This window comes from Mytilus trossulus, chromosome 13 (assembly GCF_036588685.1).
Source record: "Mytilus trossulus isolate FHL-02 chromosome 13, PNRI_Mtr1.1.1.hap1, whole genome shotgun sequence".
Lineage (NCBI taxonomy): Eukaryota > Metazoa > Mollusca > Bivalvia > Mytilida > Mytilidae > Mytilus > Mytilus trossulus.
Genome location: NC_086385.1, coordinates 40,797,664 through 40,820,882, shown reverse-complemented (window position 1 = coordinate 40,820,882; position 23,219 = coordinate 40,797,664). Strand labels below are relative to the sequence as shown.

General features: G+C 31.4%; 1 protein-coding gene across 1 annotated transcript; it reads left to right on the top strand.

The window, feature by feature from the left end:
- Positions 1-749: 749 nt before the first annotated feature.
- On the top strand, positions 750-22,967 carry LOC134694382 (uncharacterized). The gene is made up of 20 exons (XM_063555387.1): positions 750-859; positions 4,079-4,163; positions 4,888-4,974; positions 5,768-5,848; positions 6,895-6,990; positions 8,107-8,169; positions 9,792-9,860; positions 10,224-10,277; positions 10,923-10,982; positions 11,892-11,945; positions 12,412-12,465; positions 12,587-12,640; positions 13,384-13,437; positions 14,321-14,374; positions 14,708-14,761; positions 15,485-15,806; positions 16,887-17,066; positions 17,945-18,237; positions 19,580-20,169; positions 22,672-22,967. The coding sequence occupies exons 2-20, from the start codon at positions 4,087-4,089 to the stop codon at positions 22,965-22,967; spliced, it is 2,592 nt and encodes an 863-aa protein (XP_063411457.1). The 5' UTR covers positions 750-859; positions 4,079-4,086.
- Positions 22,968-23,219: the final 252 nt, after the last annotated feature.

Here is a 23,219-nt window from a genome sequence, read left to right as displayed (position 1 = left end):
GTTACAATCATCTCTCTCAGTTTTTGTAGCGTAAATGTATAAATAAACAAATAATCGCACGAATCATCTGTTGTACTTTTATTTACATAAGATAGAAAAAACACTTTAGTCAGACAATACACAGTTAAAACAGGTGTTATAATGAAAGGCCTTTTAAGTATCAATAACATAATTTGTCTCAATAAACTACTCTAATTGTTGGACATAATGACATAATTGAGGGTCTGATGAAAGATCATTCAAATCTATATTATTTAATTATTAAGCCTTTTTTCTATATTCAACATGTTCAATATTGATTTTGCTTTATACAGATAATGCATATTCATTACATTTTAAATTTTACATCCCTTTATTCTCAATTCCTAACTCATTTGACTGATTTGCCTCTGTTTCTTTAATTTATCGTCTTAAATGTTATTTTGCCAATAATACTCTATTCATCAAACCCACATAGACCCTCTTAACTATTCTATTTATAATAATTTAAAACAAAGATTAATCTGATCAATCTACACAGAAGATTGTATAACCAACATTCTATAAATATTTTACTTATAATTTTAATAGACATACATTTTCTAATTAGATCAAGGTCTTTCCTCGTATTACGTTATTTTTCTATGAAACAGAAAATAGGTTTTCTTGCGTAACCAATCAAAACTTTCCTATTTGCTTGATTGTCGACAAAAACCAACTAAAAATAATGTGTAGGCCCTTTGCTCTGAATGTAAAATGCGTCGTTTTCCGTTGCCAGTGTAAGATCATACATGTATTGTCTTCTCCTGAGAACACTCGTAAAACAACAGTAGTAAGACACACCAGTAAGAACAACACACAAGACACAATTGCGATCAAGGTAAACAATTCTAATAGTTATATGCAATAATATAAGTTCAGCATTTTGAAATTGTTTAAAAAGGACGAAATGCGAGTTTTTGAACTGCTATTGATTTTACGTGGCGAAATTATTTTAAACTAAAATATTGTCTTTTTGAAGAATATCCTTCATTTGTAAGAAATAATTAAATTTGGTAATGTGCCATAGCATGAATTAAGGTTTTTACCTACATTAAAAGGACAACATGTTGCTCACGTGCATTCACACGAATCCTATATGAAATCAGCCTGAACAAGTTTTCTTGTGTTTCACCTCCAACGTGCTGTACATGACAATCACATGAATTTTTCCTCATGAATTTCACGTGAAATTTACTATTTTCTTTTAGATTTTTAATTTACACAAATACCACGTCATTTATACAGGAATTCACGTACCACTCATATTAGATTTACTTGAAACTTACAGGAAATGATTCCACGTCATGTATAATTTCGTTTGTGGTGTAAATTAAATTCATGCGAGATTCAAATGTTTTTTTCTCATGTGAAACTAATGTTAGTGATATGTCTACGTGAAACCTGTTTCACATCAAACTTGACATATAACAGATAAGTTGTTGTTTTATACGTTGGAGGTTTGCATTTTCTTCAAAACTTTATGTCATAAATATCATGCAAGCGTATCATTCATTATCTTCTTAATGACGAGGAAATAGTGTCTTTTTTCGTTATGTTCGTTTTGTTTTTGGGTCTCAAATAAAATGGTAGTTTCGTTTGAATACCATGTTCATAGATGGCAGTTTTTAGAGATTTCGAAAGTTTGAAAATATCAAAACAAAATATTTTTATCGTAGCAACGGAATAGTACCGATTCATATAGACGAAGCTTGCAGTTATCGATAAGAAATTGTTTTGATTTGCGTTCTAAAAGCTGGATTTTACCGCTTTAACTGAGATCACATTGTATTTGTCTTTTTCCCATCTTCGCTAGCCAAGGTTTACGATCCATTCACGCTCTCGTGAGTGGATCGTAACCCTTGGCTAGCTTAGATGTCTCTTTCTAAGAATTTCTATACGAGCCTTTTCAGAATAATACTAACGCGTCCCTGATTTTCGGTTCGCGTCTTAAATATAGGATATCTTGTCTCATATTCAATTAAGGTCGCGGAAAAGATCTCTGGTGTCGGTTCTACGATTCGATATGTTCTTATCTACAAATTGTCATTATCATAATTATCATTGTCTTACTATTTAGTAATTCGCACAATAACAAATGCCACTTTAAAACCGTTATTTATCGTTTGATTGAATTTCAAGCTTTTAAAAAATGACAGTTTTTTTTAATATATTGATAAAGAACTTTTATATTTGAAAACTTGATTACAGGATCAAATATGGGTTCATTAAATATATTCTATCTGATCACAATTGACTGAATTTGACTGCACAAAAAATGCAAAACTTATTTCAAAGGCATGTTTGTAAATTAAAAAATATTCTACATTTATTCCATTTTTCATGAGTTCCCCTTTAGTTTGCAATTTTCAACTATGTATTTTCAAATATTTTTTTTTCAAAGCAAAAAAGTTGATAGCAACTTACTAACGAGTAAAGTAACTGTCAATTCTACTATAGAACTGACAGAATATATATTGTGGATTCATCGAATTTCGTCAGTATTAATTTTCGCGGATTTAGCAATATTGTTTTTTGGGATATATGAATATGGTTTGCCAATATATGAATAAAAGGCTTCAGAAAGTTTAAACTGTGTACGCAGAATATTTGACCTTTCCCAACGATTTTTTACAAAAAATAGCACAACACGCAGATACTGTTTCTAAATAAGTGTGATATTGTCAGGTAGAAAAAAAAGAATTTATGATAGCGCTTAAAGAAAAAAGTAAAATCACAAAAAATGCTGTACTCCAGTTAAAGTTCAAAAAGGAAAGCCCCCAATCAAATGGCAAAATCAAAAGTTCAAACACATCACACGAATGGATAACAACTGTCATATTCCTGACTTGGTACAGGCATTTTCTTATGTAGAAAATGGTGGATTGAACCTGGTTTTATAGCTAGCTAAACTTCTCACGTCTTGTATGACAGTCGTATCAAATTCCATTATATAGTCACCGATGTGTTAACAAAACAAACAGTCGTGATTGGTAAAAATGTCAAAAATAGGGGTACTGCAGTCAACATTGTGTTATCATCTTAATCTCTATAAAAACAACAAATGTAACGAAGAAGCACAAAAAGGAATACATCAAATTTAACATCCTCATTTTGCTTATATTATACGATTTTATTTATCTATGTAAAATGCACCCATAAGGGATGGAGGGTTTTAAGTACTGGTGTAAAATTGCGCGTTTGAAGTTCGAACAGGTAGACATGAAATAATTTTGACGTTCAAAGTATGACGGGATACATAAATACAGTCACGTAAAATATATATAACTAAAATCAGACTTAACAGTAAAAGTAATAACGATAAATAGAATAATAGTGTTGTTCAAAGTATGACGGGATACATAAGTACAGAGTCACGTCAAATGTATATCACAAAAAACAGACTTAACAGTAAATGTAACATTAATAATTAAAATAATTTTGTCATTCAGAGTACAAATAATAGAAAATAAATGTTGTTCTTAACGAGTTGGTGTGTTGAGTTATCCCCACTGTATCTAAACTTTTCGTTGAAAAAACTATAAAATATGACTTTTTCACTTTTTACATAATTAATTCGTTGATAATTGATTTTGTTTTACAACGTACAGTAATAGGATGACTTGCATATTTTGTGAAATTAATTAGTGCATATAAACAAATTAAATTAACTAAAGGTAAACATGGTAAATGGCTATAACTGAAATAGATATTTTATCATACAATCTCGCTTCAAATAGTGATTTATAAAAGACAAATTATTTTATTACTTTTCAAAGTGCCTATTAACCTTTACAAAATGGATCAGATGATTTTTTTTAATACAGATTATTTGAAAATAATCCATTCTATAATAAGTTTCTAATAATTTCACAATATATCTTTAATATCATACAGCCAATTATGTAATTGGAATAAAAATATATACACAGGCAAAACTTGCTCACGTGAAATCCACATGATAAATTAGTAATCATTAAGTTTTTATTCCATGGCATTTGTTTTGGCACAATCCACTATAACTTGTTGACAAGTATTGTGGTTGACACCTCTTTTTCAGTTTTAGCCATGGATGTCCTGACCGGAGCCCAAACAGAGAAAATAATTCAAACATTGATAGACATGAGGGAGCGTGTTCGTATAAGGTATGTATTTGTGTAAACCACAAAATACAATACATTTTCAATATCTTCAATATTATAGAACGCTCAAAACAAATTACCTCAAGTGAAGGTCACAATTACATAAAAATAAACTAAAAAATTATATACTTTTAACCTGTAAGTTACTAGTTAGCAGACATTATGTATACTTTAGAAGACCACACAGCCAAAACAGTATTAATTAATATGTTTTAATCTTCTTATATTTTCAAACATTTGTTAAAGTGAAAATACTTTACGTACGGATACAAAGGCAATAAATACCAAGGATTAAACAAAGACTCACAAAACCAAAGGACATTTACATCAACAGTAATAAACAATAATTAAGAAACAACACGAACTAAAAACCTGGAGTGAAATCAGGTGCTCTGGAAAGAGTAAGCATTTCCTGAACCGTATACGGCAACCGTCGTGTTATTTCTTTGTTCAGTTCGGTAATGATGGAAGGTTAATATGACTGAGGGAGAATATCAGATATGATTTCTGACACACTTTTGTCATAATGGCCAATCAGCTCATGATGGCGAGCGTAAAATGTCTTGAGTGATGACCTTAATTTAATTGATTCATAGCCCTTTCTTAGCAACTTTTAAAAAAGCAGTATTCCTCGTTCAACAAAATCAACGTACTTTAAGCTACAAAGCATCCATCTGATTTTGCTTTGTGTATCCACAACCATAATATACCTGTCCATTGATTTTAGACAACAAGAAGTGCCGACAACAGAAGAATTATATTTGAATGAAAGTATAACAAATGTGCAGACTTACTTAAATATTCTGTCAGAGAGGTATGTATTAACCATTTTCTTTTTTGAAATTCATAAAGGAAACACAGAAAGGGGATATATAACAATAGGGACATTAACGCGCAAAAGTAAATAATAAACTGACAAAAGCTATCGCGAAGACAAAGACATAAAGACAAACTTGTTAATCAGTTGTTGACTTTTGTTGGTGTGCTTCATGAGTGTTTCTCGTTATTCTTTTTTAATAGGTAAGATAAGATCACTAACCATTGTTGGGCCCTTTATATCTTACTGTACATTATGAGCAACGACTTCTGGGGTGGAGAACTATCTCATCTGCACTCATACCGCATCTTTTTGTTTCTAAAACAAAGACTAACGTATACAACACACACTTGTGTTTTGCACGGAAAAGCGAGGGACAAACTTCAAATCAATGATAAAATGAAACGGATGGAACAAACGAAGGGGGATTGGTTCTTGAAATGAAGTCTTATGTTTTAATTTCGTGGAATATCCATATGAGCAATAGACATCACAAATCAAACACCAAACACTTTTAAAACGGTTACATATGACAATGAGTTATAAGCGTTGAATTGGCAAAAAAAGATTTGTTTTTGTTTTCTTTCAGGAAAATTCATCCCAACAGTACTTAATCAATTTTTAAAACTAATGGGACCAATTTAAAAAAAAAAACTGGCAATGTTAATTATCGATCATTGAAAAAAAAAGACAATCCTTAACCCCCCTTCCTTCCCCCCCCCCCCCCCCCCCCAAAAAAAAAGCAGAAACCCAGTCGATTAAAAAAATACAAATAAGGAATATTTTTCAGAGATGTTCTCGTGTGTGACAAGGAAACAATAGGAATAATACGGAGACTGAAGCAAAACCTTAAATTTGTATCAGAAAACAGGTTTGTAGATTTTTTATAACGTTTTTCCGCCATCTTGAAAATGGAAGACATATTGGATTTTTTTCTGAGTGAGTCCATAGCTGAAATCAAAGGGTATATAACCAAGAACTACAGTGCAAAGGTTCATGCTTTCCTCATCAGGTGAGCAATTCTGCTATATATCTGCACCAGCCGGACTATATGTTTATATGTAGAATCGAAATATACGAAGAATGATCATTTCAATCAAATAATCGATCCATATGTTTTCATAAAGGTAAATACTGTAAATTCAAGTCAATGTCATATAAGAGAGGGACGAAAGATACCAAAGGGACAGTCAAACTCGTAAATCTTAATATTTGCAAACTCATATCTTATGCAAAGTGTATGTTATGTATATAGTGTAAATGTTTTAATATACGATAGAGGCAATTGAAACGTAGTTAAGAATGAAACAAAATCGAAAGCCTATAAACTGTGTTAACTACTGATAGGAAATAGGAAGATGAAATTATCATGTTGATCATAGTATCTAGTTTGTAGATATCTAGGAAAATATCAACATCATTACCAAACCTTGTATTTTTATAAGTATTGTCAGTTTAACGTTCGCCGGTGAATATGAGATGTAACGTTTCAACTTTATCATTGAGAGTCATTACATCACCAAGTCATCGAAAAATGAAATTAAAAAATATCGTAAGATGCTTTCTTATTTTGAAATCCAAAACTTTTGTATGAACTCTGGTTCATATAAGTGCAGACAAAGTTACCCAGTAGTCATGAACAACATAGTGATGGAATTTCAATCAGTTAACAAAATGGCGTCATAATCATGATAATGATAAAGCTATTTGTTTATTAACATATCAGAAAGAACAATTTCTCCTATGAATTGAGACAATGATCATTATTATAGTCTGAAAGTCAACATCCCTTCATGGGCCAGGTGATGTTTCACTTATTATATTATTAGAATATTCCACGAGAAAATTAAAACTCTAACGTTTAACTTATTGTCAGTGTTAATTTTTTAACTTTAAACTCATACTTCTTTTCTCCAGATACACTAAATCAGATTTTAATCTAAAAATGATGGTGAACGGATTACAAGAAACACTGACGACAATGCTGAAGAAATGTAGAAAACCTGTGGAAAGGTTGGTCTTTATATAATCGTCACTATAAATCTTCATTAGTAAATTATTTCTTCTGTATGGAGGTGTTGTCTTGCAATAAAGATTTTTCAACTGTTCAACATCCTCAATCTTTTGGTTTACTTTTAAAATTTTATAGATGGTAATTAGACAAAAGCGTGTTAAATGTAAAATACTACTTGTGCATATCTTAGTAAAGACGTCATGAAGCTAACCACAATGGAGTTATATATAACAAAACAATAGATTCTCTTTTATATTTTAAGCCCAAAATGAAAGTAAAATTTTGAAATACAAATACCTCTTCATACCACTACATAACCTCGTACAACATGTACTGCTTTTTATGTTTCGTGCTTATAAACAGAAAAAAAGGTATCAAGGAGGTTTAAAAAAACCAAAACGTTGAAGGAGAATCATCATACACAGCTACTTTTGCATAGGTACTATATCTGTAATACTGGAAATCTACTTTTAACATTCAGTACTATGTTGTTACTTTAAAACTATTGTAATATTTAGGTACCTGTATTTTACAATACTTTATTTGTACTTGAAATTTAAAAGAGTGACGAAAGATACCAAAGGGACAGTCAAACTCATAAATCTACTACAGGTTTTTGGTTACACCTTTACGTTTTCTGCATTTTGAAAGTGTCTAGTTTAATTATCTCAAGTTATAATTTGCAAACATGGAATATTGCTGGTATTATTTCTGTACCGCCACTTTAGGTACAAATCAAGTGCTGTAAAATACTAGCACCAAAATATGACAATAATTTTAAAGTAAAGAAATAGTACAACATATTAAAATTAAATTTTCAGTACTACACATTTTTAGTACAGATATAAATAATATAGTATCTATGCAAAAGTAGCTGTGTACACAATCGTCAATGAGTGAGAATAAACGAAAAGACTAAACAAAAATATATATTGGAATACAGGTTGAATTGCTTTCTCTCTGTCAAATCGGTTGTGCTTTATAAGAGGTCAGCACTTCATTTCCAAAAAGAAATAGCTGTAAAATATGAACCTAAATTTATTAAATAATTATATAAACCTTTTTTTTTTTGAAATATCTATTTGCTGTCAATTATTATTTTCTCAAACTATCAGTCAAAACTCACCTACAGAAGAAACAGTTCCAGACCTTGAGGACAGTTCAGAGTTTTCACCTAGGTATGTATTATACGGTTTAAAGGTCTGGACTCAGTTTTGTTCTTCTTAATGAATTTAAATCAGTTAAAGCAAGACAAAATACAATTACAATTGAGGCTTTTGCACAAATATTGAACACCGAGCGATACGTGTATTAACAATAAACATGATAAACATTTGTGAAGGTTTATTATTTAATTTGCCGGAAATTATACTAATGAAAAAACCGTGATCTTTGGTTATGTTATGAGCTTTAAATCGATAATTAGTTCAAATTAAGGGGGCTCGCGGGAATATTTTTTTTTTTTAATATAGGATTTCGCTTTATATTTTTCATAAATGAACTTAAAAGAAAATGAAATAAAAAGATAGGTTCGCCGTTCATTTAAGCTCACAATCTGTACCAATCAGGAATATGACAGTTCTTGTCCATTCGTTTTTTTATATGTATTGTCATTTGATTTTGCCATGTGATTATGGACTTTCCGATTGGATTTTCCTCTGAATTCAGTATTTTTGTGATTTGAATTTTATATGAAAGAAGCATACATATTTGTTAATGTCTTTTTTTCTCTGTTGAACTAATAGGAGAAATAGAGGATATATCGAAATTAAAAAAGAACTAAATTACAGAACTCGCTTAGATTTTACAATTATATAATTTATGTACAGCTTATTTGAAAACAGGTCAATAAAGGTCACCGATATGTTAAAAAATATTTCAATTTTAATGCCAAAAAACGGCATTTTTGCACCAAAGGGAGATAATTTGGAGCTTTTTCAAGCATATAAACATTTTAAAAGTCATCTGGGGCCAAACCAAATCGATTTGGTGGTTGATTTTTGTACCATATCATAAAACTTATAACTAATAGACTAAAGTGTAATAAATGAAATTTGTAATGAAAAATTTCCAATTGTTTAATTTTTGCTGACATGTTTGTACCCGTAAGCCTCCTTCAGTTTTTTTTACAATTTTTAAAAATAGTTAACATATTGCCAGGTTTAAATGGGCTAATCTATTAATTATAACATTTGCTTCATGTTGTGTCATCAAAATTAAAACTGTACCGTCTGTTTATTCTTCATAGAACAACATCTCAGCATAATTAAACCAGTGTATTTTTATGAGATCACGAAGTTAAAATAAATTGATAGTTTAAAGAATTTATGGGGAAACACAATAAAAAAGAGGATTATTTTTTTAAAATCTACTTATCATTCAATAACACATGATTTGTAAAGTGAAATCAAGCTTCTCTATGATCAAATAAAATTGAAAATGAAAATGAGGAATGTGTCAAAGAGACAACACACCGACCATAGAAAAGACAACAGCAGAAGGTCACCGACTGGTTTTCAATGCAGCAAAAAATTCCCGCACCCGGTTGACAAACATGTTTATCAACCGGTATCTTTTTTAGTCAGATTGTTCAGCATCCACTGTATCATTTGGCAGATTTTTATATTTGTTTGATGATAGTGAAAAAAGACCGTACATTGACACCTAATGGTTTACTTTTATTAATTGTCATTTAGATGTAGAGTTGTCTCATTGGCACTCATACCACATCTTCCAATATCTATATGTTCAAGTACAGAACCTTTTTAATAGCAGGTTTTTTGTTCTATCTAATTTGTAGGTCTACAGACTCATACCTGACATTTATACAACAACAGACAGGCAATGGAAGAAGACCAGATATTATTGAGTATGTTTGAATAATACAACAATTTAATCATATATTTCGAAGAACATTTTCGAAGTCCTTACTGGCGACATACATTAGATTGAAATTTATGTTTTGTCACCTTTTTTTACTTTTATAATTTATGTTATTTACTATTTGTTCTGAATACTGTTGAAAGTCGTGCAGTGACTTATTTATATACAAATGTATATGCAAAATGTAGGTCAAAGAAACGATGTTGGTCAGAAAGTTGAAAAATTTATATCAAACATGTGTCAAAGTAATGGGCCAAAAATTTATCAAAAACGACAAAATACCCATGTTATGATATATGCACTGTTTACATTCCCAACAAAGTTGATATATTATCCCTTCTATTTATAGGTCAACAGATATCTTCCAACGAAGGACAGAAGAACAATGTGCAGAGTTTTCTGGGTTTGTGTAATTTTCTTTGTTCTATTTTATCACTGGTGGTGAAGATAAACTGAACTTAAAGGGGATTATCTTGTTAACATCTATATCACAAGTAAGATAACAAAATTACAGAGCTACGAGAAAATTGAAAATGAAAAGTCCGTACTCAAAATCATATTCTTAACTTACTACATAATTGTATCAACAGTAGCACACATGACAATTTCGTCAAGTAACAGTATGTACATCCCAATTCCAGTACCTGTATATGAGGAATACGAAGTTTTATCGAACAACAAATTTATAGTTTTATTGTTGATATTCACAACACCTGTGCCAAATTTTAGAATAGTTTTATTGATATACAAAAAAAATCCGTGGTATTCCTTAACGGAAGATTAAGATACAAAAGAAGTATACTTAACAACAAACCACAACTTCCTATATCTAAAAAGGCGTCATTCCGAAATGCGGATACTTAAGACCGTGATACTTAATATTTGAAATCACGTTAACAGTCAATAGTTTTAACAAGCAATCAATCACAATGAATCATTCTACATATTTGTTAACAAAGTTTTCAGTTAAAAACAAAAACGAGTAACTTTGGAAGCATAATAATGTTTGTATTCCTTTACATTTTACATTTTTTCCCCTATTTTTTAGACCATCTAATAATTCTCCGAAGTTGACCAGAGGAAAATATACTCATATTCCTAGGCCTAGGTTTGTATGAACTTTTTTCTTTTGACACATAAAAAGTAATAATTTAAAGATACCTGGTATAAATTGAAACGCCATGCACCTGTTTATTCTTAACCAATATACTCCTAGGCATCGCTCGAATCAGTTGGGAGGCAAAACAAGATTTGTTTCATGTTAAAAAATGGAAAACCAAAAGTTTAATAATTTATTGCGTCCGAAGCGCTTTTCTGGATCTAACTTCATCAGGAACGCTCAAAGTCAAACATTTGAAATCCGGAGATGTATAAGTACCGATCATCGTTGAAGAGCTATATGTAAAAATACCTAAAATAAATAGCCAAATTCATCTAAAGCCAACTTTGTCTGAGAGAGATGAAACCTTAGTTTCATTATGATTTTAAAATTTATAAACGGACAATTTTAGTAAAGTGTGTTTTAATCATATCAGTACCGAAGCACTTAATACTGAGCTGATGATACCCTCGGGGACTGATAGTCCACCAGCAGAGGTATCGACCCAGTTATGTAAAAAATGAAAAACAACACGTTTAACACAGACATAAATGATAGCTTTAACATACTGATCTTGGATGTCGAAAGAGCATATAATATTAATAAGCTTGAATATCTGACACAAATCATGCACAATGCAATGCCATAATAATTGTTTATATTCACGTGATTTGATTCTTGTGGTAAGGTGTTTCCTATGCAATCATGCCTCATCGTTTTATTTGCATATTAAATGTTTTGTTGACACGTTAAGACATTATTTGGTAATGCGTGATTTAGATGTAAACACTCGGGGGAAAAGTTTGAACAGTTAATTTAAAATCATAATTAAAAAAAAAAAGATGTCAAAATTTTAACGAGTGTTGGTTTGCTTCTAGATTTGAGTTGAGATCTTCTCTTTATTTTTTTTAAATGAAGGTCAACACAAATTGGTCAGCCGGCGAGAGAAGATCATTGTTCGGAGATTTCTAGGTTTGTAAACATTTTAATAGATTATGTTTCTTTCTATACTGTATGACAAAATGCAATCAAGAAAAATTTACCCCAGTAGCATTAAAAATAATATTCTGCTTCCTTAATTTATTAGCATAATCAGACATTAATGTTTTTATAAAAGACTGAAGAATGGTTTTCTTATCCCAGGAATAGATAAACTTAGCCGTATTTGGCAAAACATTTTGTAATTTAGGATCCTCAATGCTCTTCAACTTTGTACTTGTTTGCCTTTATAACTATTTTGATATGAGCGTCACTGATGAGTCTTATGGAGACGAAACGCGCGTCTGGCGTACTAAATTATAATCCTGGTACCTTTGATAACTATATATAATCAGACATTAGCATTTCCTATAAAAGACTGAAGAATGGTGACTTAGGCGTTCGATGTATACTTTTTGTTAGTATTTCTTTATGGTTTCATTTATTTTCCCAATTGAAGGTTAACAGATATCGATCAACAGAAGACGGAAGAAAATTGTACAGAGAGTTCTGGGTATGTATGCTTTTTTTCATATATAATGTTTTAGAAAAGGTTTTACTAAAAGCGCAAAAACTTATGAAATGCCTATAGGGCTTGGTTTTCATATACTAGTAACGTTTTTCTTTACATACAGGTCAACATCTAGATCAAAGCAGAAGACAGGAGTAACATCTACAAAGAGACCAGGGTTTGTATAGACCTTTCTTTTAAAAAAAAACCGCATAACACGTCCAATGACAGATATGAATGTATATAATTTAAAATAACAGACACAAGTCTTGGATCCACAAAACTTTATATTTGCACTAGAGTTCAACGCCAAACCACATATTGTTGACAGGGACGTCTATGAATTTCATATTAATTCGCAGTAAATTTTTGCACAAGGGATGAGATTATCACGTTTGAAGTATCAATGTATGACCGTAATAACCATTCAGATCACTATAATAAGATTGAACAATATTGTGGCCAAGTTTGGTTTAATTTGGCCTAGTATTTTCAGGGGAGAAGACTTTTGTAAAAGTTAACGACACGACGAACGACGGACGCAGAGTGATGAGATTGCTCACTTTGTCTTTCGGGCCAGGTGAGCTCAAACATGATAAAGAAAGTGATGTATAGTAAATACAAATACAGAAAAGGTTCATCGAATGCTTGAAATTTATAAAATGTTGTACTCACTTTTTTTGATTAAGGAAAATTTCGTTTTAGTTGATATACATGTATGGTATTGTTGATTATGGAGTCCGATTGGCGACTTAATTGGGTTACTTATGAAACGATGACACACTCTTTACAAAATCTTTCCGAATCGGTCAATATTTTATTAAAAGCTTCTTTTTTTATAAAACCTCAAAACCTCGAAATGTCTATAGGGCTTGGTTATTATATACATTTTGTACTAGTAACGTTTTTCTTTATATACAGGTCAACAAATAGATCAAAGAAGAAGACAGGAGTAACATCCACAAAGATACCAGGGCTTGTATAGATCTTTCTTTTTTAAAACTTCGTAACATGTCCAACGACAAATGGAAATACAATCCAAATTGCCAGTAATCAGATATAAATCTATTCAATCTGAAATATCAGACACAAGGTTTGGATCCACAAAACTATAAATTGTGGCACTCAAATCAAATGTCAAATCAAATATAGTTGCCGGGGTCGTCTACGAATTTCAAATTTATACGCTGTTAATCGTCTTTTAACATAATGCGATGATTAATTACGAGCTTATGCCATTTTGAAGCAGTAATGTCTGGCCGATATAACCATTCGATTGAAAAAAATGAGAGAACGCTATCAACTGTAAGGCAGTTTCTCTACAGCATTTCTGTAACTATCTTACAAATTCTTAATTTAGTGGGCATGTTTGTCACCAGAAAGTTACTAACATGAGCAACTAGATGGCTGTAAAATCTGTGGAAGAACCTGCTTACTTTTCTGAATGTGTCACACTGGAGTTTAATGAGGTTCATATTGCTCAGTCTTTAATTTTTTATGTTGTTTTTGGTATTTAAACTGATGTCACTTGGTCGTTTATTTTCCTTTTGCCATGACGTTGTCAGTTTGCTTACGACTTTGCATGTATTTTTTGTTACGTAATCGTCTACCTAATTATTGATGTTTTTTTAACATAAAAGTACAATAAAATGTTGACTCCATATGTAAGAACTAGTACACAGATAAAATTGAAAAACAAAAAAATGTCTTCAACAATAGATATGTGACTATACAGTATATCGAATCTTAAGTTGTGATTTTTTTTAATGTGCATTGATTAGGGAGAACCTATTTAAATGAGCTATTAGCATGATTAGTATTTTTCATAAGATTTTTTAAATTAACTTTTTATTTAAAGTTCAACAAATATCGTCCAGAATGATACTGATGGAAAATGTGAAGAAATTCCCAGGTATGTATTATTTTTATTGACAAAATGAAAGTCAGTGATTTCTTTAGATACCATTTATATAAATATACATCTACTTGCAATTGAATGTCTTTTCAAAAAAGTAAAAAAATATGTTTTTCTATAAGAACGTAAGCATTCTAATCAAAAATTAATTATATCAACAGCAGCCAATTTTTGTGGATATCTGACGTTGACTATAAAGATAAACACATTTTTTTAGAAACCGTCAACACATTTGTTAACATATGTTTATTGCAAAAGAAAAACTTTTTTTTAAAGTACAAGTAATGTTTGGTTTTCATAGTGTTCTCCTTAAATTTATTTTTTCTATAGGTCAACACATACCTCACAGCAGAACACGAATGAAAATTGTACTGAGATTATTGGGTGTGTATGATGTATATCTTTTACATTTGCATGACCGTTCGTATTGCGTATTGCAAATTACAAAAAATAATAATAATGGTATCAGGCGTGTAATTTGGAAAGGAAGACGCACATTTCGTCTCCTCAAACCTTAGACTTAGCAGAATACATAGAGTGCGAAATCGTATACAAAATCCACTGGGACGTTTTACATTTAAAATGCACGCAGAGTACTGTATAATTCAATATATCGAGAAGCTGCTATATTCGTCTTCCTTACATTAACAGCCTTGATTTGTGAGCGGCATGAAAATTTGCCCCTTAGAATGATTGAAAATTAAAACGCTTTACTCTATGGAGTGGTCTCTCGATAGACTGTGGATACAGATTCTGAAATATGTAAAATGCAAAATATGATTTATTAAGAGCGTCTGATATCTATAAATTGTGCTATTTTAAGTATCAAATTGAGTGTATGAAAATACCCACGTCAATCTTTATATCTGCGTTAACAATGGAGAAATTAACAATAAATTTACTAGTGTATGTGTGTTTATTTGTACACTATCTGAACAGACGTATCTAAATTTCTTCGCTTTTGATACAGAATGTATTGCATGTTTTAATAAAAATACTAAGTCACTGGAAAAATGTATAGCAAAGCGAATATTTTTAACAAGAATATGTTAAATCATTTGAATTACGGTTCAGGTATATCATATTGTGTATTCGTTTTCCTTTTAGGGCGTTCTACGATATTGGATGCGGAATATACCTTTATTCAGAATCAGACGTCTCGGGCATTATTCAGGCAATTCGATGGGAATCGGATGATTTTCAACGTTTTTATAAAGAAGATACAACGGTAAAACAATACAAGTTGGAGACAGATTTTTTTAATATCAAGCCAAAAGATCCCAAATACAAAGGGAATTTTCCGAAAGATAATTCGGGCATGATCACTGTGAAAGTAAAGCTTCCAAATGACATCAACTACCAGTTTCTGCATTTGAAAGCCTACATTAAATTTGGACAAAAGTGGAACATGGTGGAAACGACTTTCAAGGTAACTGTGGAATAAAAATATAGTCCCTTAACGATTCTTCGAAGGAATAGAAAAATGGTCAATGTTGTCTCCTTCTGACAGGCATTACCACCTTTACCACAGTGTGGCTTCCATTTGGCAATGCTGGATATTAGTAATTAAGAACACCCCTTTATCAATTCCATAAGTTGAAATAGGGTTGTTTCATCCTACCACCCAGAATAAACAATTTTACATGAAGTTGGAATGATTATATTTATTTCTGAAAACAACTTTTGTGAAGGTATCGCCTTGAAATGGTATTCCATATTTGATTTTTTTAAAACTATCTATTGTTAAGAGGTTTATTTTTTTGAGTTTGATTAAACAATTTGAGGGTAAAATCCTATAGCAATTTTTAGATACGGTGAAATTATTGTCCATTATTATGTTTTAACTGTTTTGATCTGAGCGTGACTGATGAGTCTTATATAGACGAAACGCGCGTCTGCCGTATTAAATTATAATCCTGGTACCTTTGATAACTATTTACACCACTGGATCGATGCCACTGCTGCATGGTGGACGTTTCGTCCCCGAGGGTATGACCAGCCCAGTAGTCAGCACTTCGGTGTTGACATGAATATCAATTTTATGGTCATTTTTATAAATTTTCTGTTTACCAAACTTTGAATTTGTCGAAAAGCTAAGGATTTTCTTACCCCAGGAGTAGATAACCTTATCCATATTTGGCACAACTTTTTGAAATTTTGGGTCCTCAATGCTCTTCAACTTTTTATTTGTTTGGCTTTTTAACTGTTTTGATCTGAGCGTCACTGATGAGTCTTATGTAGACGAAACGCGCGTCTGGCGTATTAAATTATAATCCTGGTACCTTTGATAACTATTATGATATTTCATTGATTATTTCATCTTAATCGCTATATAAGTAAACACAAGCCTTCATTCAAATCTCTTACCAGTTTCAAAATTTCAAGTTGTTTTAAAAAAAAATTAGACTTGTGTTCTAGCAGACTAGTGGTGTGTTTAATATTTAAGGAAATACGCAACATTCCAAAATAAACTCGACTGTCTTTTTCTTTTTTTTTGAAATTATTTCAGGAGAAATCTGTCACGTTTCAAACTGCTAAAATAGACGCACTCTGTATTGTTTCAAAACCAATAAAGGAACGTATACATATCACACCAGATGGTTGCAAGTATGTCGCAAAAACTGACAAGGGAATTCAAATAGTGTTCCCCCCTGGTGCAGTTGAAAAAGATGAGTCGATTCGTTTACATGTACGTATAGAAGGCTTCTATATGTTTAGGTTACATTTTTGTTAATATAGACAATGCAATTTACCATAGGAACTCCTTTTACGGCTAAAACTTGTCATGCTGTTATTTTGTTTGCGTTAAAAAGTTTCTACCTTTCTAATATGGAATTTTGAGTTAAAAGCCAAAATTTTAAAATTGGATAACATTCGTCTTGTAAGAGCAATGCATTGTCAAGCATTCATCTTATTTTGTTGGTACATACATGAAGTAGGTAGACCATCTTGTTATACTAAGTCATCTTTAAAGCATTCGTCAGTATGTAGTAAATTGAGCTTTTGTTTTATGGAGAGAAAAATATTGAAAAAAAAATTAAGGTATACAACCAATAAGTCATGCCTGGTCGGAAAGAACATACAAGAAAGTAAACAAATTTTAAACAAAATAGTTACTGCGCATAACTGTATCTTTGTCAATAGCTGATACATATTTGGGTAGTTTTTGTATCAAATGAACGCTTGTGGACTTGGGATCACTGTAGAACCCTTGTTGAAAGATTTATTAAAATAATAAAGAAGTTAAAGAAATTATGATAGGAGGGAACATTTAGCCTGTTCTGTTTTTGTACTGTCAAACATCCGGGAACCAGCACGCTCTTATATTCAATTAAAGGTATGCTTGGAATTGCAGAATTCAACATAGGAAGCAATGCCAGGGGCTACGAATTAGTAGTTTTATACCTTAACGACGACGACGGACTTTAAGTGAGGACAATTGCAAAAAATTATGTGTTATACAAATCCTAAATTGATTATGTCATTACAACTTCTCTTTTCATGCACTCCGCATCATCTGGTAAAGAAAAGAAGTTATATTTACATTTAAATATCTTGTTTTGTCAGATTGTTCCAATAAACAAGGAAATTTTACGACGACAGTACGAAGAACGAAATAAGACAGGAGAAGCAATTTTGGCTATTTCCGATTGTTTGTATACTACTGGAGATGCGACCCTAAAGAAGAAGGTTCAAGTCAAACTACCACTGAATGATATTAGAAAACCCACAGAGTCAGATGAAGACTATGTATACAGACTTTTCAGACAAAACAGCAACGGACAATTTACACTGACAGATAACGTGGTCACGGTTGATGAAGACCACAATGCAGTCTTTGAAACGGATAAGATCTCTGGGTAAATATGGTTAACTATGATTTAATGAGGTGTATGAATAACTCTAATAGTAGCATTAAACGTAAAATTTCAAAAACACTGCAGCGAGGAAAATTCAAAACGCAAAGTCCTTAATCGAGACCACGTGAACTTCACATTGCAACACCAGATGCGCCTTTTGGAAATGAGACATTAGGATGCTAGAAACCGTACTCTAAGAAACTGGGCCAATAAATGCCAAATTATATTAGAAAAGAAGATAGAACTCATATATAACACCAACGTTGGAAATAAATGAGATAAAAAGGCAGGAATACAATTTCTTCATTTTTAAAAATTATCTTAAATTAAGCACATCCAATATTCCATAACAGAAAAACAGTGTTACTGAGTTCGGGGAAATCCTACGTGACTAACGGTTCCATAACAAATAACAAAGGTACACTAAGAGTGGTTTGTTTATTTCAAGTACAATGTACTAACTAATGCATCCGAATGATTGTTTGACACATTTGAATATGGTTTGACTATTACATAAGACGATGTCCATCTAGTAGTCAGTTGATCCCTATATTGTTTGGTCATACTGTTCTTGGTTAAAAAAAAATATGGGTCCAAACACAAGTAGAAAATTTACTTGAAATCACAAAATTACTAAAACATACAGTAAAATTCAAAACGAAAAGTCTCAAATCAAATTGCATTCACAGGCCTCCACATATCATATTCTTGACTCGGCACAATAGTCCTCCTTTGTAGAAAAGTTTAGATTTAACCTGCCTTTTTAGTATTTATTAACAGATATAGACGCTGGCACACTAGGTTAACAACATAGAAAATATCAAGCATTATGAACATTATTTCTAGGGTTAATAATGTATCAGTGTTTCTTTGCCTTGATGTTATTGTTTGAAAAGCTGTTGTAGTTTAGGAGTCCGGTATATTTCTGTGTTGTGAAGTTAAACTATTGTTTCAAGTTAGGTATAAACCGTTACTTCGATAAAAGGGACACCACGATAAGGTGAATGTTGGCTCCTGTATAAACTTTTAAAACCGCTGCATTTGTTTGTTTGCACCTATCCTAAATCAGGAACGTCGTATACAGTGGTCTTTGTTGTTGCGGTTCATACGTGTACTGTTTTTAATATATATAATAGACATTTGAATTTCCGGTTTGGATGGGTTTAAACTTAGTCCAGAGCTTTTTATGGTCATTTATAGCTTTTTGTTCGTTGTGAGGCAATTCTTCGTATGGAAGGCCGTGCTTTGATCAATGTATGACCATTATAATACTCGAAACTTTTAAAATTTCATGTTGATTAAGTATTTTAGTATTCATAATCTGATTTTTTTCTCATTTTAGAACGAGCGTTTCCCTGATAGGTAATGACGAACTAAAAAAGGGTCCATTAGTAATATCTAGCAACCTCGAGGAAATGCATGGTTATAATTCCGTTTGTAAAATTCTATTCTTTGTTAGTGACGTCACGCTGCGTTCGCTAACAGTGTTGCTCGCTTGTATTGAAAAATCAAAAATGCAAGCGTTCTGTCGAAATTGCGAGGAACGTGGATATCGTCTTTTCAAGAACTGGATAAGTAAAGATTTGGTCTTCAAACCTCAAATAAAAATTGACATCGCATTGAAAGGATGTTTCAGTTTGCCACGTTTCGTTGCAAGGAGAAGATTAGACCTGACATTTTTACCAAACTCGTCGGAGAACTTTACCAGATTTGTAGTTGAAATTAAACATAAAATCGATCAGGATACATACGGTATTTTGTTACTCACAAAAGATAAGGAAATCATCGATGAAATTAGCTATAATGCACATGCATCATTATCCATTACCAGAAGAAATACTATGGATTTCGGAGCGGGACGAGAATTGACGTTTATAAAAGAGAACGCTGACAAGCAAGCTGCACCTCCAGTTAGTAAATACAGTGAGGAAGGTACAAAAAACTATTCGAATACCAATATAAAAAAGAAGATGAGGTATGATTGCCAATGAGACAACTATCCACAAAAGACCAAAATGACACAAACATTAACAACTGTAGGTCACCGTACGCCCTTCAACAATGCGCAAATCCCATACCGCATAGTCAGCTATAAAAGGCCCCGATAAGACAATGTAAAACAATTCAATCGAAAAAAATAACGGCCTCATTTATGTAAAAAATGAACGAAAAACAAATATGTAACACATATTTAACCACTGAATTACAGGCTCAAGACTTGGGACAGGCAGATACATAAATAATGTGGCGGGGTTAAACATGTTAGTGGAATTCCAACCCTACCCTAACCTGAGACATTGGTATAACAGTACAATATAAGAACGAACTATAAAATCAGTGGAAAATAGCTTAACTCATCAGATAGAAAAATACAAGTGGACGTGGCCGGGTATTCATAAATCCCGACACAAAAAGACACAATGAACAGAGAGTACTCGCAGTTATCTGACACCTAGTTCAAAGCCACTAACAACTAATACAAAAATCATGCCTCTAAGACTAAACACTCAATCCGTACACATCCAACATACAATGGATTTAGTGTAAAGACGTCATAAACAGCCAGAGAAAAACATGACCTTGTGCAAACCAATAATGAATTTATTACAATTGTTACAAATATATTAAATCGTTATTACCGTTTTTATCGTACAATCTTATATATAGATTCATTAGAAGAACATTAACTTTACTGCACAATATATCTTTAATAAAATGTTATATAATAGTCTAGTAGATCAAAAGTATACACAAAAAATTTAAAGCTAGATAGCAAGCCAAATATGTCATTCGTAAACGATTTTATATTTAAATTTTTAAGAGAGAATAAGATGAAAATGTTTAGATGGAAACTGCTACATTATTTTATTCCCACAAAGCAATTACTATTTAAATGGAAAATTTCTACTAATAGTAAATGCAATTTTTGTCAAACAGAAGAGGAAGATTACTTTCATTTCTTTATAACATGTTCTTTTTTAAAAGACTTTTGGGATAAAGTGGACCATCTTCTTGCAAAACTCAATTTTAAAAATAAGATATCAGTTAAACAATTAGTATTTGGATACAAAATATCAGATAAAGGTTATTATGGTTTTAACTATTTTTTGACAGTTTTAGGTTTTTGCATTTTCAAGTCATACTATGTTTCAGAGCAAAAATTAAAATATATAGATGTGTATGAATTGTTTATAAAGGAATTAAGAAGGGTTATGAAGGAAAGCAAAATAATTTCTCAAAATGTATTTTTCATAAATTTGAAGAAATTGATTTAATAGAATAAGTTGAAAATATTGTAATAGTTTATGTAATATTGTTTATTATATTCTGAGTATGTTCCTGGCAACTCAGAAGTTTTTTCACAGGAATACTCCACTGGCGCTTGGACAGTCAAGTATAATTGTAACACGATATCTTTAGAATAAAGACTATATTTGTTGTTAAACAAAAACTTACTGCGTCAGTGGCGTTAAAACAATTGAAGAGCATATATATTCGTTTTATACTGTCAAATGCTGCATAAGTTCAGTCGTATTCTTTGAAGTTTTATAGTTCACTAAGGTGTAAGCATATTTTTGAAGGGATTTTTTTCTGATTTTTTTGTATTAACTATATAACTTGTAAATTAATGATTGTACCACATCCCATTTTTCTATCACATTGAGTTTAATAATTTCACGCAGAATTATTTGTACAATCAACTTATTGAGGGTGTTTCCGCAGAAGTTTTAATTCACCTTATTTATTTTATCCGATAATTGTTACCGAATCTTTTTTAATATAGCAATAAAGCTTTCTTACATATGAGTTTTACACATATTATTCATCATTTATCATATATTTTTCAATGAAACTAGTATGCATTGTGACTTATAGTGAGAATAAAAAAAAAAAAATACTGAAAAAGTAAAAACACAAAAATACTGAATTCCAAGGAAAATTCAATCGGAAAGTTCCCAATCTCATGGCAAAATCAAATAACAAAACACATACAAAACGACTGGACAACAACTGTCATGTTGCTGACAAACACAGGTATTTTGAAATGTAGAAAATGGTGAACACCGAGGTAAATTCAACACGTGATAATCCATAACAACTGACAAAATAAAACGTTACCAACTAATGAAAAATAGTGCCTTGACAAAAAAAATGACTAACATCTTTATTTATATCTAGTTAAACACCTTTTATACGATAGCTGTACTTTCATAACGTTTAATATTCACTTTACCGCTTAGTTTCCTGATAATATATGTTTCATTTCATTTGTTGGAATTCGATTAGACTGACACTTATTACCTCTCAAGAAATCTTCACTTGTTTTTTTGGATTTTTGATTATTTTGTTAAACTAAAGTCTCCATTTCTTCTGCTTTTCCGATATTATGCTCTGCTTTAAAACTAAAACCAATTATATATTTGTAATTTTCAGATTTCCTGACAGACAAGGGTGTGATGGCCGTAGCAAAGTTGCTTAATTCAAACAAAATGTTTGAAACCGTAATAAATCTGGATATGAAACAGGTTCAATATGATCAGATTTGTGAGAAGGTATCGATCAGCAGTAGGCAGGCTTTCACACTTCTGAAAACAGCGTTAGATCTACAGAAAAGCAACAAGGTTGACAAGTTGATATCTGCCCTTGAAAGCGCTGAAGAATGTGGGTTAGCTGACAGTATTCGCGAACTATACGAAGAGCGACAAGAACTGTCCAAAATACAAAAGTAACAAGGAAAATATTTTCTTGTACCAATTACATTACTTTTGTCATATAGCTCTCAATGATTTCATCAACTTAAACATATTATGATACAAGTGTTATAAAGTAAAGTATACAGAGATGTGCTTTTAAAGAACATTTTTAAATGGACTGATGAGTTCAATTGTCTTTTGGTATTTTTCGCTACTCTTTTATAAACCGTATTTTTGTAAAGCCTTCATGTTATCTTTTTTTTTCTCAAACTACTGTATTTTTTTATT